Source organism: Mesitornis unicolor, unplaced genomic scaffold (genome assembly GCF_000695765.1).
Source record: "Mesitornis unicolor isolate BGI_N332 unplaced genomic scaffold, ASM69576v1 scaffold16221, whole genome shotgun sequence".
Lineage (NCBI taxonomy): Eukaryota > Metazoa > Chordata > Aves > Mesitornithiformes > Mesitornithidae > Mesitornis > Mesitornis unicolor.
The window spans coordinates 9,074-29,135 of NW_010163249.1; the positions used below are offsets into that span (position 1 = coordinate 9,074).

Below are 20,062 nucleotides of genomic sequence, written 5' to 3' on the forward strand. Positions count from 1 at the left end.
TCCAGCTGTGAATGACGAGTTAGAATTCAACATCCAAGATCTGGAGCAAATCATGAATGCTGAAGATATGGTAATAATTTCAAAACCAAATGTAGAAAAGCCTAAACACAGCCTCATGTCTGCTATCTACATTTCTAAGCTACAGATGCCTAAAAGGCTTATCCCCACACTAACATTTATTAGTTCTGTGATCAAAAGTCCACAGAGAATGTTTTCATTGGTAGCACAAACCATAAAGATTCCAGTTAGAATATGTATTGGAGGGAGAAGGAAAAAAAAAGTGCTTAAGACTCTGGAAATGAATTAAAATCTAAAGTCTGTTGGCTTCGTTGACTGTGTACTAAATATATACAAGAAGCAAAAAATTAAACCAAAAGCCCAGTTACTGACAGTTTATTTTCAACATGCGCTGCCTTTCTGCTGTTCTTATGTCCAGATTTATCTCAGTCTCAAATAAGGTAGTATTAAAGAAATGAGCATAATTTCCTTAGAGCCTCAACTAAGATAGATAGGAAAGAAAGAATACTATTTCATATTGGTAAGTGTAGCAGGGAATGATTCACTGTAAAACAGAACAGAGAGCATGAAAATATAAGTGAAAGAGATGGAAAGACTCTTGTTGTAAGGTAAGAAGGTTTTAAACACATATGTATGCATTTTAATAACTTAAAAATAAATAAAGATGGTGAAAGGCAGCATGGTCTAGAAAGGGGGGAAAAGAAGACTGAAGCTAAAAATAAAGGTGTTGTGTTGATAATAGAATTACTTTTTCTATGACAGAGATGTATTCTTCTTGGAAAAAAAAAACATTCTGTTGGGTAACCTGGAACAGAGATTATCTCCTCTGTGTGTAAGATTTATGCAAATGACATGTGCAAACAGAGAGAAGTGAGAGAAGGATAACACATCTTCAGTCAGAACATTTAAAAGATGCATCTGTTGACAAAAGTTCTGTCCTTTTCTCTCAGAAGTTATCGTTAGGAGTCTGACCTACAGACGCAGACTTTTCCTGTAGTGTCTTCAATACTACTAAGTCAGTATGAGTAACCTTTTCATCTAAGTACAGGCATCACTGCAGTAATGAAACATTTTTTCCTGGTCTTGAACACAAACTTCCAAACTCAGGTTAAAAACCCAAAGCTTAAGCCCTTTCTTCCAAAGCTTCAGCTCACTTACGACCTCTGATAGCTGGAGTACTAACCTCAGACTTCTATGGATGCCAATAATCTCCACTACATTACCATGCCCCACATGTGCCGAGCATTGTATTTCATATAGTTTTAAACATCCTCTACGTTTTGCGGACTGCTGCCGTCATATTTTCAAACCAGCTTTTGCAAACAAATATAACCAAGACTAAAAATTTAGTCAAGACAAAGCAGAAAATGCCATTTCTGTTTCTTAATGATCTTGCATTTTGTAAGCATCACAAGAGAGGAAATAACTCAATTCTAGTTTCTTCAACATGCAGAGAATAACACCAACCATATTGATTAGCGAGCTGACAAAAGTATGTGAAAGAAACTGTAAACACTTAAAAATGCTTGAAGTCTTAAATTCTATTTCTTCCAGTTACTGTATTAGATCAAATTTTAAAACCAGTATCAAAAGAGCCATCACAGATTTGTCAAATTCTGTTTCTAAGCAATTTGCAATTAATTTGTCACTTCTCATTATAATTCTGATCATCAGCTTTAACAAGAGGAATAGTTCACTGCTGTTGGAACATAATATAGGACAGTCTTTCACAGCTACTGAGAGCTTCTGTCTTAGAAGAGCCTAAAAAGCTGAAAGTAACACACAAAACCAAAAACCTGTAGTTCAATGCTACAACACAAACAGATCGTTCTTGCACATTAAGATTTCTCTTTTCGCAACTGTGGAATGTGTTTAAAGATTCAGTGTTTCCACTGTGTCATCGCAGTCCTGACCAGCTGTGGAGGTACGAAGCCCATCCAGAGGGTCGTGAGGTACTCTCTTCCTCACCTGAAAGAGGAAGAAAAACGTACTTGAGGTTTATTATATCAGCCATTTGGTTACATGATCTTGTTTCCTCCGCACCTCTGTCCTTTTTCAAATGCCATCCTCGTAAACTTGTTGAGAAGGTAACATTCAATTCTCACTCTTGGGCTGACATAGGTACATTCATGGATTTTATTACCAAATCCACTTTACTTTGGGTACTTAAGGATGTTTTAATGAGGGCATTTATCACCTTTCTCCAGAAATGTCCAATCCATGTTCCTTAGAGTGCCAGAACATCACCAAAATGCTATGGACTTAACTTACATCTCATCTTTCCAAATGCAGAGCCTATCATGGGATGCAGTACTTTGCCCATTTTCTTTTTCACGTGACCTTGTTCACAACTTTTAAGTTCTTACATATACACATGGTACTTATTCTGTACATTAATTTTAAGATGAAGTATAGGTCAGCTAATGGAGTACAAGAAGCTACAGGATGTTATTGAGAAGTTACAAACAATACCTTAAAAAGTGTTGTTAAGGGGACAAATGCTCAAACAGAGCATTTGAAGCAGAGCCAGAACATTATTATACAGTAAGCTCTTAATTTCCTGCAAAGGCTTATCTCTTTTTCTTTCCTTCCCTTGTTCCTTTATTTCTTAAACATAAAACATATTTTCTTGAAGAGATTTTTGAAGTTAATATATTGAAACTAATATTAGATCTGCAGTACTGCCTTGAGAGGAGCACTTTAATTATCTTTTTAGACAATCTGCCAAGATAGTAATTCATTTATAGTAAACTTCTATTTTAAGGTCGCTTTGACAGAAATCTTTGACTCCACTCAAGACATGAACACATTAAATTTTTACAACTTACTATCGTCTTCCTAAAGTGTCTATGTTTCAGAAGAAATTATATTTTCTCTTAGTTTTATTTCTTTTTTTGGTTATTTGGTTTGTTTTCTGAAAACTGAATAGTAGCTTCCCAACAGATCAAAATGGTTTTATTGCTAGCTCACTGGCATTGTGCTGCTAAGCTTTGTTTGTCCTCAAAGGTCTACATAAAAGAAAGCACAGAACTTCAGTTGCCTTTATTTCCAATCTTCCCTTTTTTTGTGACTGTGTTTTGAACACCACCTACCTTGGGCAATTGCAACTAGTTTCCCCTTCTCTTCAGGGCTGAGCTGCAACATGGTGTCTATTACTGGGAGCAGCCTTTCTTTCTCACTTCCTGATTTTAGAAATATGAACTGCAACAGAACATTCTTCAAGTATTCAAGATTAGCCACAGACTTTTCTCTCTCTTGATTTCTTTCCAATCTTCTTATTTCATTCTTGAGAAGCTGCAGATGAGGGGAAAAATATTCAATGCTGTTTGCTTCATACAATGAGCACTTGAACAAAAGTAATTTGAAGAGCTAAAAAGTGAATTATGCATCTTTCTTCAAAAAAGAATTATGTGTGCATAGCACAGATTCTGGACAAAAATCCAGTGAAACTTGAACATGTGTTAAAGTTGTCCACAAATAACTTTTTATTGATCAAAAATAACCTGCAACAGTTATGATAAATGGTAGTAACTATTCCATTTAGGTGATAAAGTGTTGAACAGTTAAATAAGCAATGTAGATCAAAGATTTACCAATATTAATATTCATTAAGAAACATTTTATAAAAAAATCTTAGTGCACTTGGAGAATATGCTAACTTCAGAAATGTTTTCAGAAAACTCAGGGAGGCACAATGAAATCAAACCAAACTCTATTATTAGTACATTTATCTCTAAACATGTATCTTCTTTTAACTTAAGACAGCTAAAAGAAGTTACAGGAAGAGAAACAAGACAAATTAGACAATGCTTCCCTTGGAATTTACTGCTTTTATCGAACTGAAAACAGTACAGGCACCTTAATAAACATTCAACTTGCAAATTCTTGAGGTGTTTTTCATAGCAGTTTTTACTCATCCTCCCTGCCTCAACTAGAAACTGTGGGGAAACTCTCCCAGAAAATAAAGTGAATGCTGGAAGTGCTAATTAGGCCCGTGGAATAAAATCCCTTAAAAAATTAAGTTTTACATCACCAAGTTTTTATAGACTGGGATTTCTTGAAACATATCTGGTGTTAAACATTTGGTCTAAGAAACAGACCATAGGAATTAGAGCTGTTCCCACATTTCCTGCATGTCTGCTAACCTTTATTTGTTCCATTAGGATTGCATTGGTTGCTTCTGATTCACGAAGTAATTCATTCAAATGATCAGCACTCTTTGCTGTCGTGTTTAGTTTCTGAATCAGTTCATCCTTGGTGAGTTCTGTTTGCCACTGAGATGGTTCTGCAAATAATTGGAAAAGAAAACTGAGGGAAGGAAAAAGCACTTGCATCTCCTTTATACCAACTTAAAATTAGGACTTGATTAATGTAGTTTCTTAGAAACAAAATCCATGCAAAGTCAGACTGCAACATTAGCAAGCATCCTTGCTGCTGCTGCATGCTTCTTTTGTGATCTACTGTTGTATAATAGAAGGGGACTGGCAAAACAGTCCAAAGTAAGTCAAGATACATGGTTTCAATTTATCCCTTGTTTCCTACCCATAGATGGAGATTTTACACAGTTCTCCACAAAGTGCTCAGTAGGCTTTTAAAACATGATTAGATAGTACCATATGATTTTTTACTTTTGTTTGGGCTTTTAGAACATTGCTTTTCATGCTGGCTTTAATTTTCCTAGAAAAAACTATTAATAAATTCCTGATCTGATAAGCCACATTAAGATGAACAGACATTTTATCCTTTCATTAATGAGTTAAATCAGCACTTAATTGTCTCTAGTAGAGACTAGTCTAGAATATAAAAAGTTCTGTAAGTAATTCACTGACTTGCTCATTCAGTCTTTTCCCTTCAGAAAGTCACAAATATGACATCTTTAAATCACTAAAACCTGTAGCAATGTTTTACTGTTAGTCCTTACCCAAGGACAAAACTCCTACAGAAATTCAGGATAGCATAAACTCAGTGGCGCTTAAATAGACTTGTGTCTTGCACCTGAAAGCATGAAAACACAACGTTCTCAGATATTCTGAGGGCACAAACTTTGGCAACTTACGTAGGCAAGTGCTTCAAAAAGCCACATGTTCTACCTACCAAGTTTTGCTTCAGGGGAGTTGAGAAGTTGTTCCAAGGATGGTACATAGGTGCTGGCTGAAGAGACAGACTCTGTGTCTGTTGTTTCCATACCTTCTCCCTCTTCCCTAGCTACAGTGTGCACATCGAGAACAGGAAGGTCAGTGTTTCGCCGTTCTCGTAAATTCTTCATTGCTGGATTTGAAACAGCTGGACCTGAAAGATATTTAGTGATGTTTGTCATCAGAATGAAACTAGTAGGGCTATTTAACAGGTGTGACTGTCTCAGATTGGAAAGCAGTACATAAAATAGTCTTTAAAAAGCAGGGGGAGGAAAGATGAAGAAAAGGGAGAAAGCCATATACACACATAACATTTGTAGTAATAGAAAACACAGCTTTTCACCTCCAAACAACCATTCCAAACAAACCCTGTTTCTAAATCCAAACTTGATTGGAAATTTTTATTTCAGTGACCATGAAATCTTCATGCAACTCTCTCTGAAGATGTGCTGTAGCTATGACAAGAGTGTCAAATATTTTTAACGTAAAACAGAATTAGCTTTTCTTTCAACTGGTCCTGTGGAAGGCGTCAATTGTTCTGTTTTAAAACTGTGTGCACTACCCTGCTGCTTCAGTAACAAGTGGAAAGAGTAACTTCTTAAACTGTTACTGCTGCTTGGCAAATGTCCAACTACATCCTAATTAGTAACTTTACAGATAGAGCTTGAGCTTGAACGGGGTAAAATCTTGAATTAGAAGAGAGATCGAATAGCAAGTATACCAATAACAGCATTCAAACAGATTTCAATACACTTTCCTTTAGCTTCACCCCTCATATTGGAGGCCAATGTCCAGTATGCTCCAAAATCTCTGACAAACTGACAGGAAAAACATCGAATATTTACAAAGTCATTTCCCCCCATCTGTCTGACAATGCAGGTACTGCAGAAAAGATAACAGTGATGCAGATTCTAGAACAGAACAGAATATTTTCAGCTACAAGCGACCTAGTCCATCTGTCTGACCATTTCAGTCACAATCAAAAAGTTAAAGCATGTGATTAAGGGCAAATAGTCCAAATGTCTCAAACACTGATAGGCTTAGGGCACTGACCACCTCTCTAGGAAGTGTGTTCCAGTCCTTGACCACCCTTTCCATAAGAAATTGTTTCCTAATGTCCAGTCTGAACCTCCCCTGACACAGATTTGAAACATTCCCAGGCGTTCTATCACCGGATACCAATGAGAAGAGATCAGCACCTCCCTCTTCACTTTCCCTCCTCAGGAAACTGTAAGAGAGCAATAAGGTCACTGCTCAGCCTCCTTTTCTCCAAATGAAACAAGCCCAAAGTCCTTAGCTGCTCCTCACAGCAGGCATTTCCTTCCAGCCCTTTTTTCCTCAGCTTTGTTGCCCTCATCTCGATGCATTCAAGTACCTCAAGATTCTCAAGGGACAGTAAAAACAGTGACACCTTCCTTACTTGGTATCATCAGATTGATACGGCATGCTGCAAATTCTCCAGGAAAAGTTTCTGGTGTATTACAGAGCCACACACTACACGTATGTTTTAGATTCAGACTCGGGTACACAAATTTGTATCTAACCCAAGAAAATGAGGTATTATGACTGAAAGTCACCTCTAGTGCTTGCTTCACTCTTCAGTTGGAAGAGCTGAGCTTCTACTCTGGACAGTTGCTGCTGAAGGGTCTCTACGGTCTTCCTGTGCTCTTCTTGCAGGTTCCTGACTTGATCTCTGAAATTGTTCCGGAGAGCTTCGTTCTGGGCTGTGAGCTGGCTCAAAGTCTGGGCATGCTCTGTCTTCATGACCATGTTCTCAGATTGGATTGTGCAGAGCCTGAAAACAGCATACACACAAAACATAAGAAACAAACAGCAAAACGCTGTTTTCCCATTTTAAAAATTTGAGAATTTACACTACTTTTCAATTTTCATGTGTATGTTTATCTTAGAATGACCATGCAACTTTTTTCCATTTAAATTCCTCTTTTTACAGGGAAAATCTAAGACTGAGAAAGCTACACTTATAATCTATCATATGAATGCACTGTGCTGTGTAAATTTGATTTTGATTTCAGAACACAAAATTCAGACATTTTCGGGAAAATAATGGAAGTATTAGACACAATGTGGTCTAAACATTCTTAAATTCTAAAATTGCACCATGACTGTTTAGCGTCATACAGGACATGTCACTTATGTTATACTCCACTTCCTTTAACACTTATTTAGCAAATATTTATGCAGAACTTCTGCAAACAAGTCTCTAAGAAGCTAAATTTAATTTTTTAAGCTTCAACTTCCAATGCATAAGAGGGTAGAAAAGTGTAGTTGTTAGCAATAAAAATGTCGGTAACACATCAATTGTACTTGGTTTGGACGTACTCCAGAAACAAGCCAAAATTGTGACAAGCAATTAAACAAGTGCAAGCATGGAAAGACGAAGCATAGGACTTGCCCTTATAAGCATACAAATTTAAATATAGCCAGAGTAGCAAAGAGCTGGGCTCTCTGGGAACAAAGGGAACCTACTGTGATATGGGTGGTTTCCAGAAAAATGCAGAAGGACATAATTTAGTTTATTACAGTGAATCATCATGTGGCTATCAGGAATATATAAGCCAGTAAAAAGAGAGACAGTAAGTCAACAACTCCTAATACTAATTTCAAAATAGTATTTCATGTGAACTACTTTGTACCCTAAATAGAGAAGAAAAGATAAAGGAGAGACCCTTTTTGAAGAACTCAAGTATTAGATACTCATGTGATTTTTGAAGAGGTGACACAGATTAAACAGATTCCTTGCATTTTGAAAGAAAACACATTAAGACTGTGGCAAGCATAGATTTAAAAACAGTACTTTCTTACAGAAACATGCTTGGTGGACACAGGATTCGATATTTTGTCTGTGAAATTGTTTGCTCTGCATTTAACCACCTTATTTTTCTAATAGGAAACATCCATAAAATTCAGTTGAGCAGTTCAACACTAACGTAATGCTGAGCACTGGACTTAAACATAGTCAACATGCTTAAGAAGTGTTATTTTTAAAACTTCTGATCATTAACAGGTAGGAAGCTTGCAGAAATCTCAAATTTCCTGATCAGCTACTGCTTCATTTTCATTGCTGAAACTTCTGAAGGCTGATGAAAAATAGCAAATAACCCTTTGGAAAATTCCTTTAACTTTCTCAACGGTAATGCCCTTTCTTTGGGAAGTACAGATATAGGCCACTACAAGCCCAGCCCTTAAATTTCACACACAAAAAATATTTGTATCTATTCAGCAGCAGACCATACTTTTCACGGAGTTCTGCCTCTTTTGCAACAGTCTCTTGCAGCATCTTATTGTGCCTTTCCAGCAGGGTGTCGTGTTCAGACTGCAATGCCTGGAGTTCAGACGCGTTCATCTGTGAATTATGCTGAGCATCTTGCAGCTTCCCTTTAAGTTGATCTATCACCATTTCCAACTGTTCTCTGCAAGGAGAAAAAAGAAATAAACATACATTAAAAGGAATTATATTACTTCAGAACCTATATTATATCCAGAACATTTTGTATAGCTGATCTAAATTGCTTATTTATTAATTAATCAATACAAAATCATGACCAAAAAAATCTTAGAATGTGACTGCAGCAGAAACAATTAGGAAGAGTTCTGATTGTGTTTCAATATAGGTATAAACAGGCCTATCACATCACATCTGAACTGCTGGGAATGTAATTATTGGGGTAGAAAGTACCACTGCTATCACTTTCTACTTCAAGCTGGTTCAGAGGGACAAGACAGAAGACCAATAATATGCGAGATGCAGATGGGAGGAAAGATTTCTTCTTAAAAAGTGCTGGAGGATTTTTTGCTTGTTTAGGAAATGCACATCAGTTCAATGAGACTGAATACAGGAGACTGAATACAGGAGGAGATTTTGAGCAAAGGACCAGAAAGCAACATAAATCCATAAAAACAGATAAACTCTATTGGTCAGAAATAAATCAAAATCAGATACACCAGGAGGAAAAAGTCTGAAGTCACACACATTCTCCTTTTGCGCTTTCTGTATCAACCCTTAGAGTTGATAACTGTAAAGTATTTCTTTGCAAACTATTTTTCACCTGTTTATTGTCTGATTACTTGTCCACTTTGTTTCCAATGTGACTCTCTCTTTCACAAAAACCTATCAATACCAGAACTTCTTGAAATTCTGCAAAAAGGAGGGACAAAGAAATGCAACTCTTGCTTGCCTCAAAGAAAAGAAGGGGTACCTATATTAAAAACAACAACAAAAACAAACCAAGCATAAACCTGAAGTCCTCTAACAAAGCACAGGTCTCCCTCTGGTGGATTTTCAGCCGCATTTGCACGCACTGTTTTAAGATCTGGGTCAGAAATGACTTGACAGCTCACACATAAATGCGCGGTCTGTTACCAAGGACACCTATCAGTAACTTACAAAAATAACTTACAGAAACTGATCTACTTTTACAGGTTCAGGCATTTTCTGAAGTGAATCTGAATTTACCTGGCTTATGACAAAATGGTTTTCAGGGAACTTTTGGCAGTGTAACTGGTTTATTCCAAGTTTTTCCTCATATGACAGCTGTTAAGGATTTCATAAATCTCCTGGAACTGATGCCTGAATTGGTAGCCAGAGATTTACCTAAATGAAAACATTCCTTCCTGAAAAAGTTCAAAGTGGGCTCAGCTGAACAGTACCAATCTGCTCTTTTCTTCTTAGTTGGAAATGGCGCTTTGCTGTAATACTTTATGTCAGAGAAAATGACGAGTCAAGTCTACATGGAAGATGCTGTCTTATTTCAGCTCACGAGAATCTTCCTAACACCTTACTTCTCCCTCTGACAGTAACAGGTGATCTACACAAAAATAAATGTTAAAAAAACCCACAACAACAAATCAAGGAATTAGAAACTAACGTAGTACCACCACGGTACAAACTGATTATCTTTCTTCTGTTGATAGGCAGAGCCACAGTTGGATTACACATCAGATAAAATTTATAGAAATAAAGAGGTTTTGTTTGTTTTTTTTAAACCAAAGTAACTGATGAAGCAAACTGCCTTCCTTCTGATACTTTCCTTATTCAAGCAAAAAGTGTTAAATAGTAGAACTCACTTGTTGGTCAGAAATTAGCAGAGGCAAATAAAGTAACTCGAATATCAGTATTTTTCTGTATGCATACAAAAATTTTAGCTTTACCTTTCTTGTTTGGCTCCCTCAGATTCTGTCTGAGAAGCAGATTTATTCTTCTGCTGTTTTAGAACATTATGAACACGGACTTTGTAGCTCTCAAATTCTGACGTAACAGACGCTTGTTCAGCCTATCACATAGAAAACAAACCCTTAGTAAGTTTTACTATTAACTAGTCCTCCATTATTTCTCTAAAATGAAATGCATCTTACATTGAAAAAAATTAAGATCTGTTGCATTTTCTTTTAAGTGGATAATTAAAACTGTGACTATTATAACAGATGTTTTTTTAGACTTTAATAGAATATCATAAAATGTGAAACTTAAAGAGACACTAATTTTCACCATAGCAGTATTAAAGAAAGAATATCTGCAAATCAAAAAATTGCATTCAACAGGAGATTCACAAGCAACGAGTTCTATCAAACAGTTTTAAGTGAAGGCAAAGGTGAAGTTAAAAAAAGGGATAATTCTATTTTCCTTTTATACTACTCTGGTGACAAAAATGTAATATGCTTTAAAGTTATGCATAATTTTGAGAAGTCAGTCTTGTAATCACAGAATCATAGAACGTTTTGGGTTGGAAGGGACCTTAAAGATCATCTGGTCCAACCCCCCTGCCATGGGCAGGGACACCTCCCACCAGACCAGGTTCCCCAAAGCCCCATTCAACCTGGCCTTAAACACTTCCAGTGAGGGGCATTTACAACTTCCCGGGGCAATCTGTGCCAGTGTCTCACCCAATTTTTATTTGGTTCCCAGTGACTCCCCATTACCACCACAGATTTTCCCTTCTGTAAATATAAGACATTCCACCACAAGTGATATATGACAACCAGTCAGAGCCTGCCTTGTCCTCTATATCACCACTCAAATACGTTAAGCACTAGGATAATTTCCAATTCTTGACAGACAAAAAGACAAGAGTAAAACATCCACATGACATTTTTAGAGAAGCAGACAGAGTGTGCAATAAATTTCCCTTCTCTGAAATTTCCAATGTCTCTGACATTGCTTCTTCCACTAGAGTACCTGGGCTGCTCTGCACTCCTCTTGCAAGGTTGCAATTTTTTGCTGGTAAGCACTCAACATACGCTGGTGTTGCTCTGAAGAAGTTCGCAGGTGTTCTTGAACTTTATGCTTTTCTGATGTTAGTACAGCCACTTGAACCTGAAAAAGTCAGTTGAAAACTTCACCATGACAAAGTTTTTTCTTCCCTCTCCAAGCGGACGTGCCACAGAGCACGTAGTATTCTACTACTGTAATTCCTGCACAGAACTGGTGACTATAAAATTAAAATTCAATAAAAATAGAATTAAAAAAATAGACATGGGTGTGGTAACCCATGTCTATTTTTTTAATTCTATTTTTATTGAATACTTAATTTAAAAAATACATGATGTTAGGAGAATTGAAGATAAAATTACAGTGGTGGAGTGGCAGCATTTAAGAAAGCCAACCCCTCATCCTTCCCTGCTACCTTTCATTACATTCAATTCCAATTCTGCCCAACCAACATTTATACAGGTGGACAACATTTAAGATTTTTTTTATGATGATGTTGCATCCTTTTGTTTAAAAGTAAACTGTGCAACTTCCATTTTTGAAGAAATTATTTTAAAACATATCCCAGTAACAAGTTTCAAATTATGCAGTTCTCTGTTTTAGTGGAAAGGGAAAGGAAAGAAGAACAAGGAAGGGTAAACCCATTTAAAGAACATCAAGGGAAATATTTGGGGAAAGCAGCAAACAGACAAAAGTCATTTAAGAAAAACAACCAGTAACCTATTAATAAAAATAACACCTTTTCATTCTTCAGCCTATATTCCATCTGCACAGTACAAATCACACCCTTATTACTTAAATAAGAAACCTTATATTAAGAAAGAAGTGAAGTTTCTTGCCTTATAGGCTTCCACTTGTTGTTGACTGGCTTCCAGTTCCCCTTTTAATGATGCCTGCAACATTAGATGGTCATTTTCCTGCATGAAAAAGTGACCTGGTTATTTAAAAAAGCCCAAACCTCAGCAACTTACTAATTCAGCTACTAGCTCATTAATTAAAACTTAGTTTAAAAATGGAATATAGTCATTAACATCTGAACTTACAGCTTGTTTTGAATCAGCCAGTTCTTTTTTCGTTTTCACCAGGAGTTGTTTTATCTTGGCATTTCTTTCCTCATCCTGTTGCATAGTTGACTGAAGTGATTCTAATACAGAAAATAGCAGTTATATGCAAAGGAAAACTTCCCCTCCTATATTTCCTTAAAAACTATTGGAAAATATTTAAGCAAATTCTAACAGAATCCCTAAGAGCTGCAAACAAATAGCTTACAATAAGTTTAGTACTCTATTTCCAACTATCACAAAGGCCTTCAAACAAACAAAATTGTTTTAAGACTTAGACGTAAGGATAGGAAGAAATGAAATTTTTAACCACATGCTAACTAGTAAAGTTTCATGTGTGTGGTATGTCAGAATGAAAACCTCTGTCAGTCCTCGACTTTCAGAACTTACGATTAGCTGAATCAGGAAATAAACATAGTTTTCTTGCCAAGGCAGGCAACTTGGCTTTTATTTGCTGAATACAAGATCAAGTGACTGATAACCTAGTAAAGTTTCCTTTATGGAAAAGTAATTTTGACTATAACTGTATAGTACTCCCTGCAACTTGACTCTCATTCATTGACTTTAGTTGTTTGTGAACTGTGTTTTTATCATTACTAACTGTACCATAGATACTCTTGCTGTTTATAGTTTACTCACTTATTTCTTCCTGTAGGGTCTCTTGCTTCTGTTTCTGAATCCCCGTCTCTTGCTCAAGATCTTCTATTCTGCTGTCTTTATCAGTGATCTTCTGATTAAGTTCTTTTACTAGCCTTTCATAATCAGCTATTTCCATATCCATTAACGTACTCTTTTGAGCATCCTGCAAGGTATACACAATGAAGTTACAGCTTACTATCTGCCTTGGCTGCTAAGAATTTTTTTAAAGTTATATTAAAAAAGTATATTGCCCATCTGAAAAACTTTATAAATATCCAAATCCACAAGCAACACTCATTCATCACATTTCTGTATCCTCAGTAAATAGTCTGTTTTCAAACAAGAACCAGAAGCTTTGAAACAATTGTTGCTAGTTTTAACACTTTTACCAGTAGGTATTTTGCTGATATTAGTTTCTATCACCTTCAGTCCTTACAACAAGGGCAGCTTCTGAACAGTGCACTACACAAGTATTCCACACACCAGAATTCTATTTCTATTCCTACTCGCCACAGGCCACACAGCCCAATCTAACACAAACAAACAAGTAACAATAATTAAAAAAAAAAAATCCCACAAGTACATACCAGTTCTCCAAACACAAAATCAGGAATAAAAACCCTAATATTTTCCCCCTTGGGCTTGAAAATCCTCAGAACAGAAAGGGAGGCATTCAACACAGCAAGATGAGACAAAGTCTTTGGTAGTCCATTCAGCACAAACTTGAACAGCAACTCTACCTTTCTGGCCAGCTCTAGTTCTTGCATAGTTTTCTGCAGGTTTTTCCTTTCCTTCTGAAGTTGCATCTGAAGCTCCTCCATTTCTCGGAGAACACCACTATGTTCCTGAAATTTAGATATTTCTCAATTATGCAGTCCAATTTCAAAAGAGATGACAGCATCTATTCACACTTAGACACATACACACTTAGGTTGTATAAAGATTTTTTTTTTTACTGGACCCAAAGTAAAACCCAGAAGATTATGAAGTGCTTTTCACATTCTGTAACGATCTCCAATCTGCTCTAAGTGAAAGTCTTGCAAAGTTCTTTAATGAGCAGACCAAGTCAAGTAACAAGAAGAGAAAGTATGGAACTTGTTCTATAACAACACAGTTTACAAAGGTCTAAAAGAAGTCACATCCAACAAAAATAATGCTGCAGTCCATTCACCATCTCTACCGAGTACTACCTTTGTTTTCTGTTCTTTTAGAAGCTTTTCAGCTTCTAGTTCTTTGTCAGCCTTTGCCTTGGCTTTTTGTATCTCCAGTATCTGAGCTTCCAGCAGCTTAGCATTATGTTGCAGTGTTTCAATACGAGCCAGGAGGTCTTCATTAGCAGAGTGTAACTGATCATGCTGAAATGATCACAGTGGAAAGATAAAAACGTAAGCTGAATTTGCACTCAACTTTGACAGATATTGTCTTTATTTAAAAAACACCAATTTCTATCCAACTTCCTTACAAACAGCATTCCTACAGATGAGTCTTGTCCTTCTTAATTGTTACAAACCAGATTAAGAAATAGGCTAAATGAAAAGCCACTAGCACAATTTGATTATTTTGCCCAGAGTTCATTTGCCCAGCTTTCTGCAAGATGTCTAGAATTACAAGAAATCTGAAAAAAAAGTACTCCAACATTTATGCTTTCTGTAAGAACCACCTTCCTCCCATAACAATATGCAAAGTTTGAGTACTTATTGTCCCACTTCAAACACAACTTCTGTATTTACAAATAAATGATCCTACTATTAATTCCTAAAACACATTTAACTGTAGCACCGCCAAGCCTTTAATGAGATCACATCAGTACATAGTAAGAACTCCTCCTGTATCGAGGCTATTTTTGCAATAATTTTAACAGATTTAATTTTGAAATCTTAATTGTTTTTTCTCCATCTCTGTTATGCAGATTAAGAATGAAGTGGAAGTGAAAGAACCTGCCAATTACCTAAACAGTGGTTTTATCTACAAAACACTTTGTAACAAACTTGAATATATCGACACCTGCATAATCAGCAGAATATATGCTACTACTTGTCATTTCTTCTGATGCTATTCACTACTAGCTCACGTTTATATGGAAACAGAGGCCTAAGCGGATCTTCAGTGTAATTATTTATGAGACCTGGGAGTTTAAATCCTAAATCCTAAACCCATTTCAGTTACCTTTGCAAAAATGTGTCTCACAGCTGCTTAATTACCATATGAGACTCTTCTGAATGCCACTATAGTACTCCACAATGCATCATAAAGTCCCAGCCTTGTCAACATCATAACTAATTTAGTATGTTTAAACACTGTTGATTAAATATCAAAACCACATTTTGTCAAAAAAAAAAACAGAAGAGAAAACACTTAAACATTACTGTACTTCACAAGTATATGTGTGAAATTAAGAGAAATAGTGCAAGTTTGATACTTTGTTTTTTTAGCTGGTACATGCAGCAGAGTTGCATGCCCAACCGAAGCCAGAGTTGATCACCTGCTCTTTTCTGTGACTTGACCTGGGGTAAATTAAACCCTTTCTATTGAAAAGGTCAGTCATTCTAGGTAATATTTACCTTTGTCATGGCCCAAAGAAGACATCAAATGTTGAAAAACACCCCTGATTTTCAAATCGCTATGCAAAATGCACTTAGGTTATGAAACTACCTAGAGTAACAAACAGATGAATAGGACTTAAGAAAATAGAAATAAAAAAATAGAACTTAAGCTCAATAGGTAAAATAATTTTTACTGTAATTATCAATAGCTCAGACACACATACAGGACTGACCTGCTGGGATGACACCTGTAGCTGCCTTGTGAGGTCGTCTATCTGACGTTCAAGATTATTTGCTCTGCCTTTTTCAGAATCCAGCTGTTCTCCTTGCTTATCGTATTCCATCAAAAGATTCTTAACACATACAAACACAGACCCATCATTTTTTACGATATGCACTGAATAAGCACATTCTATACCTCACACACTTATCTTCCTAATATTTCAGCATACAAGTTCTCTCACTGCAACATCAGAAATATCAGAATGAATTTAAAGCTGTCGTTCCATTACAGGCTCTGGGAGAAACCCTGAAAAAGGGTTTATTTGACCTATATTATCTACAATAATTCAGGTTGGAAGAGACCTCAGCAGGTCTACATTCAACCTCCTGCTTAAAGCAGACTTAGCAGTGAGACCAGACCAGGTTGCTCAGAGCTTTGTCCAGTCAGGTCCTTCCAAGGACCTACCCCAAAGATGGAGATGACACTACATCTCTGGGCAATCTTTTCCAAAGTTTGACCATCCTCATAGGCTAATAATATATATCCGTGTATCCAGCTGGAATATCTCATTTCAATTTAGGACTACTGTCTCTCATTGAATCATTTAGGTTGGAAAAGACCCTTAAAATCATCAAGTTCAACAGTAAATCTAACACTGTCAAATGTACCACTAAACCATGTCCCTAAGCATCACATGCACGCATCTTTTAAATATCTCCAGGGATGGCAACTCCACCACTTCCCTGGGCGACCTGTTGCAATGCTTCAAAACCCTTTTGGTGAAGAAATTTTTCCTAATATCCAATTTAAACCTCCCCTGGGCACAACTTGAGGCCTTTTCCTCTTGTTCTGTTCAGCCCATTCTTCACCCCTGTCTAGGTGTCTCTAAATGGAAGCCTTACCCTCAAGCCTACTGACTGTTCCCAATTAGGAATAACCTGAGAATACGATGAATGTGTACCCTATCACCTTCTCCAAGTCACTGTTAAACAGGACAGGTCCCAGCACAGACCCCTTTGGTACCCCATTTGTTATTGGCATCTAGAACAAGCCATTAATTGCTACTGAGCCAAACCATGCAACTGTTTTATTTTTTTAAGCACCCATTCAGTTGTTTACCCATTTAGACTGTAACAAGAGTATTGTGAGTTGAATGCTGAAAGTCCGTAGTCACCCACTTCTGCTTCATGTGCCCAGAGACATGCTCCAAGAGGACCTGCTCCCAGGGAACTGTTAGTTCATGTCTTTATCTCTTTTGGACTTTCTAACTGATCCCAAATTAAATGCACTTCAAAGACTTAATAAGGATTTATGTTCTGCCTCAGCAACATACTGTTTGATATGTATGATCCAGATTTAAAAGGTTTAGAAGCACCATCCAGTAGAAAGGAAGTGCCTTATTTTCTTCTGACAGCAGTTGCACAGTTCTGTTACTAGAACCTTACATTTCTTGATTTGGGTACTCAACAGCACTGATAGTTTCTTTTGCCAAACATACCCGTGCAAGTAAATAGCAACATATATCTAAGCTAGGCTTCAAAAGCAAAGTATTTTCTGACAGTTAACTGCCTCTTGTAAGTATAGTACTATTCTTACCTTATAGCTTTCAGCTCCTTGAATGACATCTTTCATTGAAGCAGACAACTGATCTTTCTCTGACCGAACCAACTCCAATTCTTCCCTCAGAGTCTGCATCTTATTACAAAGAAGCGTGTGTCATTAAAACGGAACCTCACATGCAGAATATTTTTCATATTAAAAAGCAGTCAGGGTACCTCTTTTCGGCTGGCATCTAATTCTTTCTTTGCTTTCACAGCTACAACCTTAATTTTATTTAGCTTCTCTCCTTTTTCTGCAGATTCTTGCTCCAGTCTTCCTAAAATAAACAAATAAAAAAGTGAAAAAATACGTCTCCCCCCTCTCCCCAAAATGAAATGAAATTCAATTCAATTAGAACACAAATACCAGCATGAATTGGAAACAAAACAAAATATAAACCAGAGGGGATGTTCAAATGTTTCATTCAGCTAAACATTTAAATTTAATTCGAAGCTAAAACGTTCAGCTGCACTGACAGTTTAAGGACAATATTTCCCTGTTTCAGAGGCTTCCATCACATTTGACGTTAAAAGCTGTATTCCTGCCTACTTCTGCCTATAGTTGTAACAACTTGGAACCACTTTATTTCTAATGTGTTGGGATAACTGCAATAAGGCAACAGTAGTCTTGGCAAAGCGTTGCTTTCTTCTCTTGGCAGCCCTACAGATTCTTATTGACACAATTATTTCCCATATTTAAAAGCTAAAGATGATATCCACTACACTGTTTATAGCCAAATGTACACTTCTGATATAAAAAAATATCAAATGATCACCACCTCAAGACTGCCAACAATATTTTAAATCCCTAAAGGAATGAATATTGTAGAAAGTTGCATTGATATCTACTTCCCCACCTTCCTTAGCCTGTAGACAACACAGGACAATTATGCAGTGAGAGAAAAACTAGCAATCCAAAACCCCCAAACTGTTTACACAAGAGAACAGTGAGAGATATACCAATTTTTTCTTGAAGCTCTGCTACTGAAGTCTGCTGATCAGTTTTCTCAGTTGTCTCCATTAAATTCTGTATTATAAACAAAGATATAAGAAGCATTACAAAAATTTATTTGTGGTAACTGTTTTTCCCCTAACAAGCCACCACAGGTTTCAGCTACAGCTGGACTATGTCTATGTTCTTACTACCAGGAAAGTCTTTATGTGCAATTTCATATCAGCTTGGTAACTGATAAGCATACTTATGTTGAAAGGAAAACATTCCAACCTTTTAACAGCTGCTGTTAAAGCATCCTGTCCGAGGACAAAAAAAATGGGAGACCATTAATTCTGCAGCTGTCAGTTTTACATAACCATCGGTTCCCAGGACCTGAAGTTAGGAGCAGCTAATGCAGATCAAGCAGGAGTTTTGTTTGAGATGGAGCCATAGAAAGTTAGAGGTGGAAGATTATGAGGTCAGTTAGTTCATCTAGTTAAATGATCACTTTGGGGGGTATTGATAAGAAAAGAGGTTCAAGGACAAGCAACTTTTGTCAAAAGAGCATTATGATTCGTTTTGTTTGATTGTTTTTTTTTCCTGGGGGGAGGGAAGGGATTCTGAGGTGCTAGGAAACTCAGAAACATGTGCTTTCTAGAAGGGAAACTCACTTTAAGGCCAAGGAAAAAAAAGAGAGAATTGAAAGTATTTTTTGAACCTTAATTCTGAAGACTTTAGAGGTTTAGTCTGTATACTTCAATAACAAAATATAACCTTTAGAGAACTCAGTTCGTCTTTCACATTTCTAAGTTCAGTTTCCTTTTGCTCCAAAATGAACTTTAGGTCATCTTGCTTCTCTGATCCTTTCTGCTGTTCTTGTATTTGACTTTCATAAAAAGCAAGCTTTTGAGTGATCTCTTCAATATTAGCTAAAAGATCTTGATTTTCGATCCTTGTTTTTTCACTGGCATTCTTCAGCTCCTGGATATCACGTTGAAGTGTTTCTTTTTCAGACAACACTCCTTCCAATTCTTCTTTCAAGAGATCCTTTTCTTTCTCAAAATCCTGAATCAAGGATCTATGTTCTGCATATTGAGCTGCATTTTCTTCTTCCAGTCTCCCAACTTCCTGCTGCAAATGAAGAACCTTCTCCTCACTCTGTAGAGCAAGGCACTGGTCTTCTTTCCTTTTTGCCAAGCATTCATTTGCAATTTGTAACAAGTTGAGGGAATCATATTCTTCATTAGAATCTGAAATGCTGGACCCCATTTGCTCAAGTAAGTGGTACAGCTGAGTTCTTACAAGGAATCTGTGTGCTTGTTCACTTTCAAGTAATGTTGATATATGGTCTTTTTCTGCAGTCATCATTTGTAGTTTGTTTTCTAAGTTTTCAGACTGCTCTTTCAACACTAACCAACCATCTTTTTCAGATGTAATCTTTTCCAGCTCTTCACTTAATTCGCCTTTTTCCTGAAGGATTTTCTTATTTTCCTCACGAAGAGTACAGGCTTCAGATGAAAGGTTCTCTCTTTCACGCATCAGAGATTCAATCTGGTTTTCCAGTTGCTCTAATGTTTGAGCATTTTCATTCTTCCTAGTTAAAGCTTCATTCAGTCTCTCTGTCAATTCCTCCACCTTTTTCTTCAGGTTGTTGTTGTACTGGTTAGCAACATCTACTTCCT

General features: G+C 36.7%; 1 protein-coding gene across 1 annotated transcript in view; it reads right to left on the bottom strand.

Annotated features, from left to right (window-relative positions):
* Nucleotides 1-1,907: 1,907 nt before the first annotated feature.
* GCC2 (GRIP and coiled-coil domain containing 2) overlaps nucleotides 1,908-20,062 on the bottom strand; it is a gene marked incomplete at its 5' end in the record, with an annotated part of 23,423 nt that continues 5,268 nt past the window's right edge. Inside the window, 18 exons of the mRNA XM_010193898.1 lie at nucleotides 1,908-1,986; nucleotides 3,111-3,312; nucleotides 4,164-4,303; nucleotides 5,113-5,307; nucleotides 6,731-6,948; nucleotides 8,411-8,587; nucleotides 10,326-10,447; nucleotides 11,350-11,487; nucleotides 12,222-12,299; nucleotides 12,426-12,526; nucleotides 13,083-13,245; nucleotides 13,823-13,927; nucleotides 14,273-14,437; nucleotides 15,859-15,978; nucleotides 17,445-17,543; nucleotides 17,624-17,724; nucleotides 18,407-18,473; nucleotides 19,155-20,060. Coding sequence (XP_010192200.1) covers nucleotides 1,916-1,986; nucleotides 3,111-3,312; nucleotides 4,164-4,303; nucleotides 5,113-5,307; nucleotides 6,731-6,948; nucleotides 8,411-8,587; nucleotides 10,326-10,447; nucleotides 11,350-11,487; nucleotides 12,222-12,299; nucleotides 12,426-12,526; nucleotides 13,083-13,245; nucleotides 13,823-13,927; nucleotides 14,273-14,437; nucleotides 15,859-15,978; nucleotides 17,445-17,543; nucleotides 17,624-17,724; nucleotides 18,407-18,473; nucleotides 19,155-20,060 — 3,168 coding nt within the window. The remainder of the gene's footprint in view (nucleotides 1,987-3,110; nucleotides 3,313-4,163; nucleotides 4,304-5,112; nucleotides 5,308-6,730; nucleotides 6,949-8,410; nucleotides 8,588-10,325; nucleotides 10,448-11,349; nucleotides 11,488-12,221; nucleotides 12,300-12,425; nucleotides 12,527-13,082; nucleotides 13,246-13,822; nucleotides 13,928-14,272; nucleotides 14,438-15,858; nucleotides 15,979-17,444; nucleotides 17,544-17,623; nucleotides 17,725-18,406; nucleotides 18,474-19,154; nucleotides 20,061-20,062) is intronic.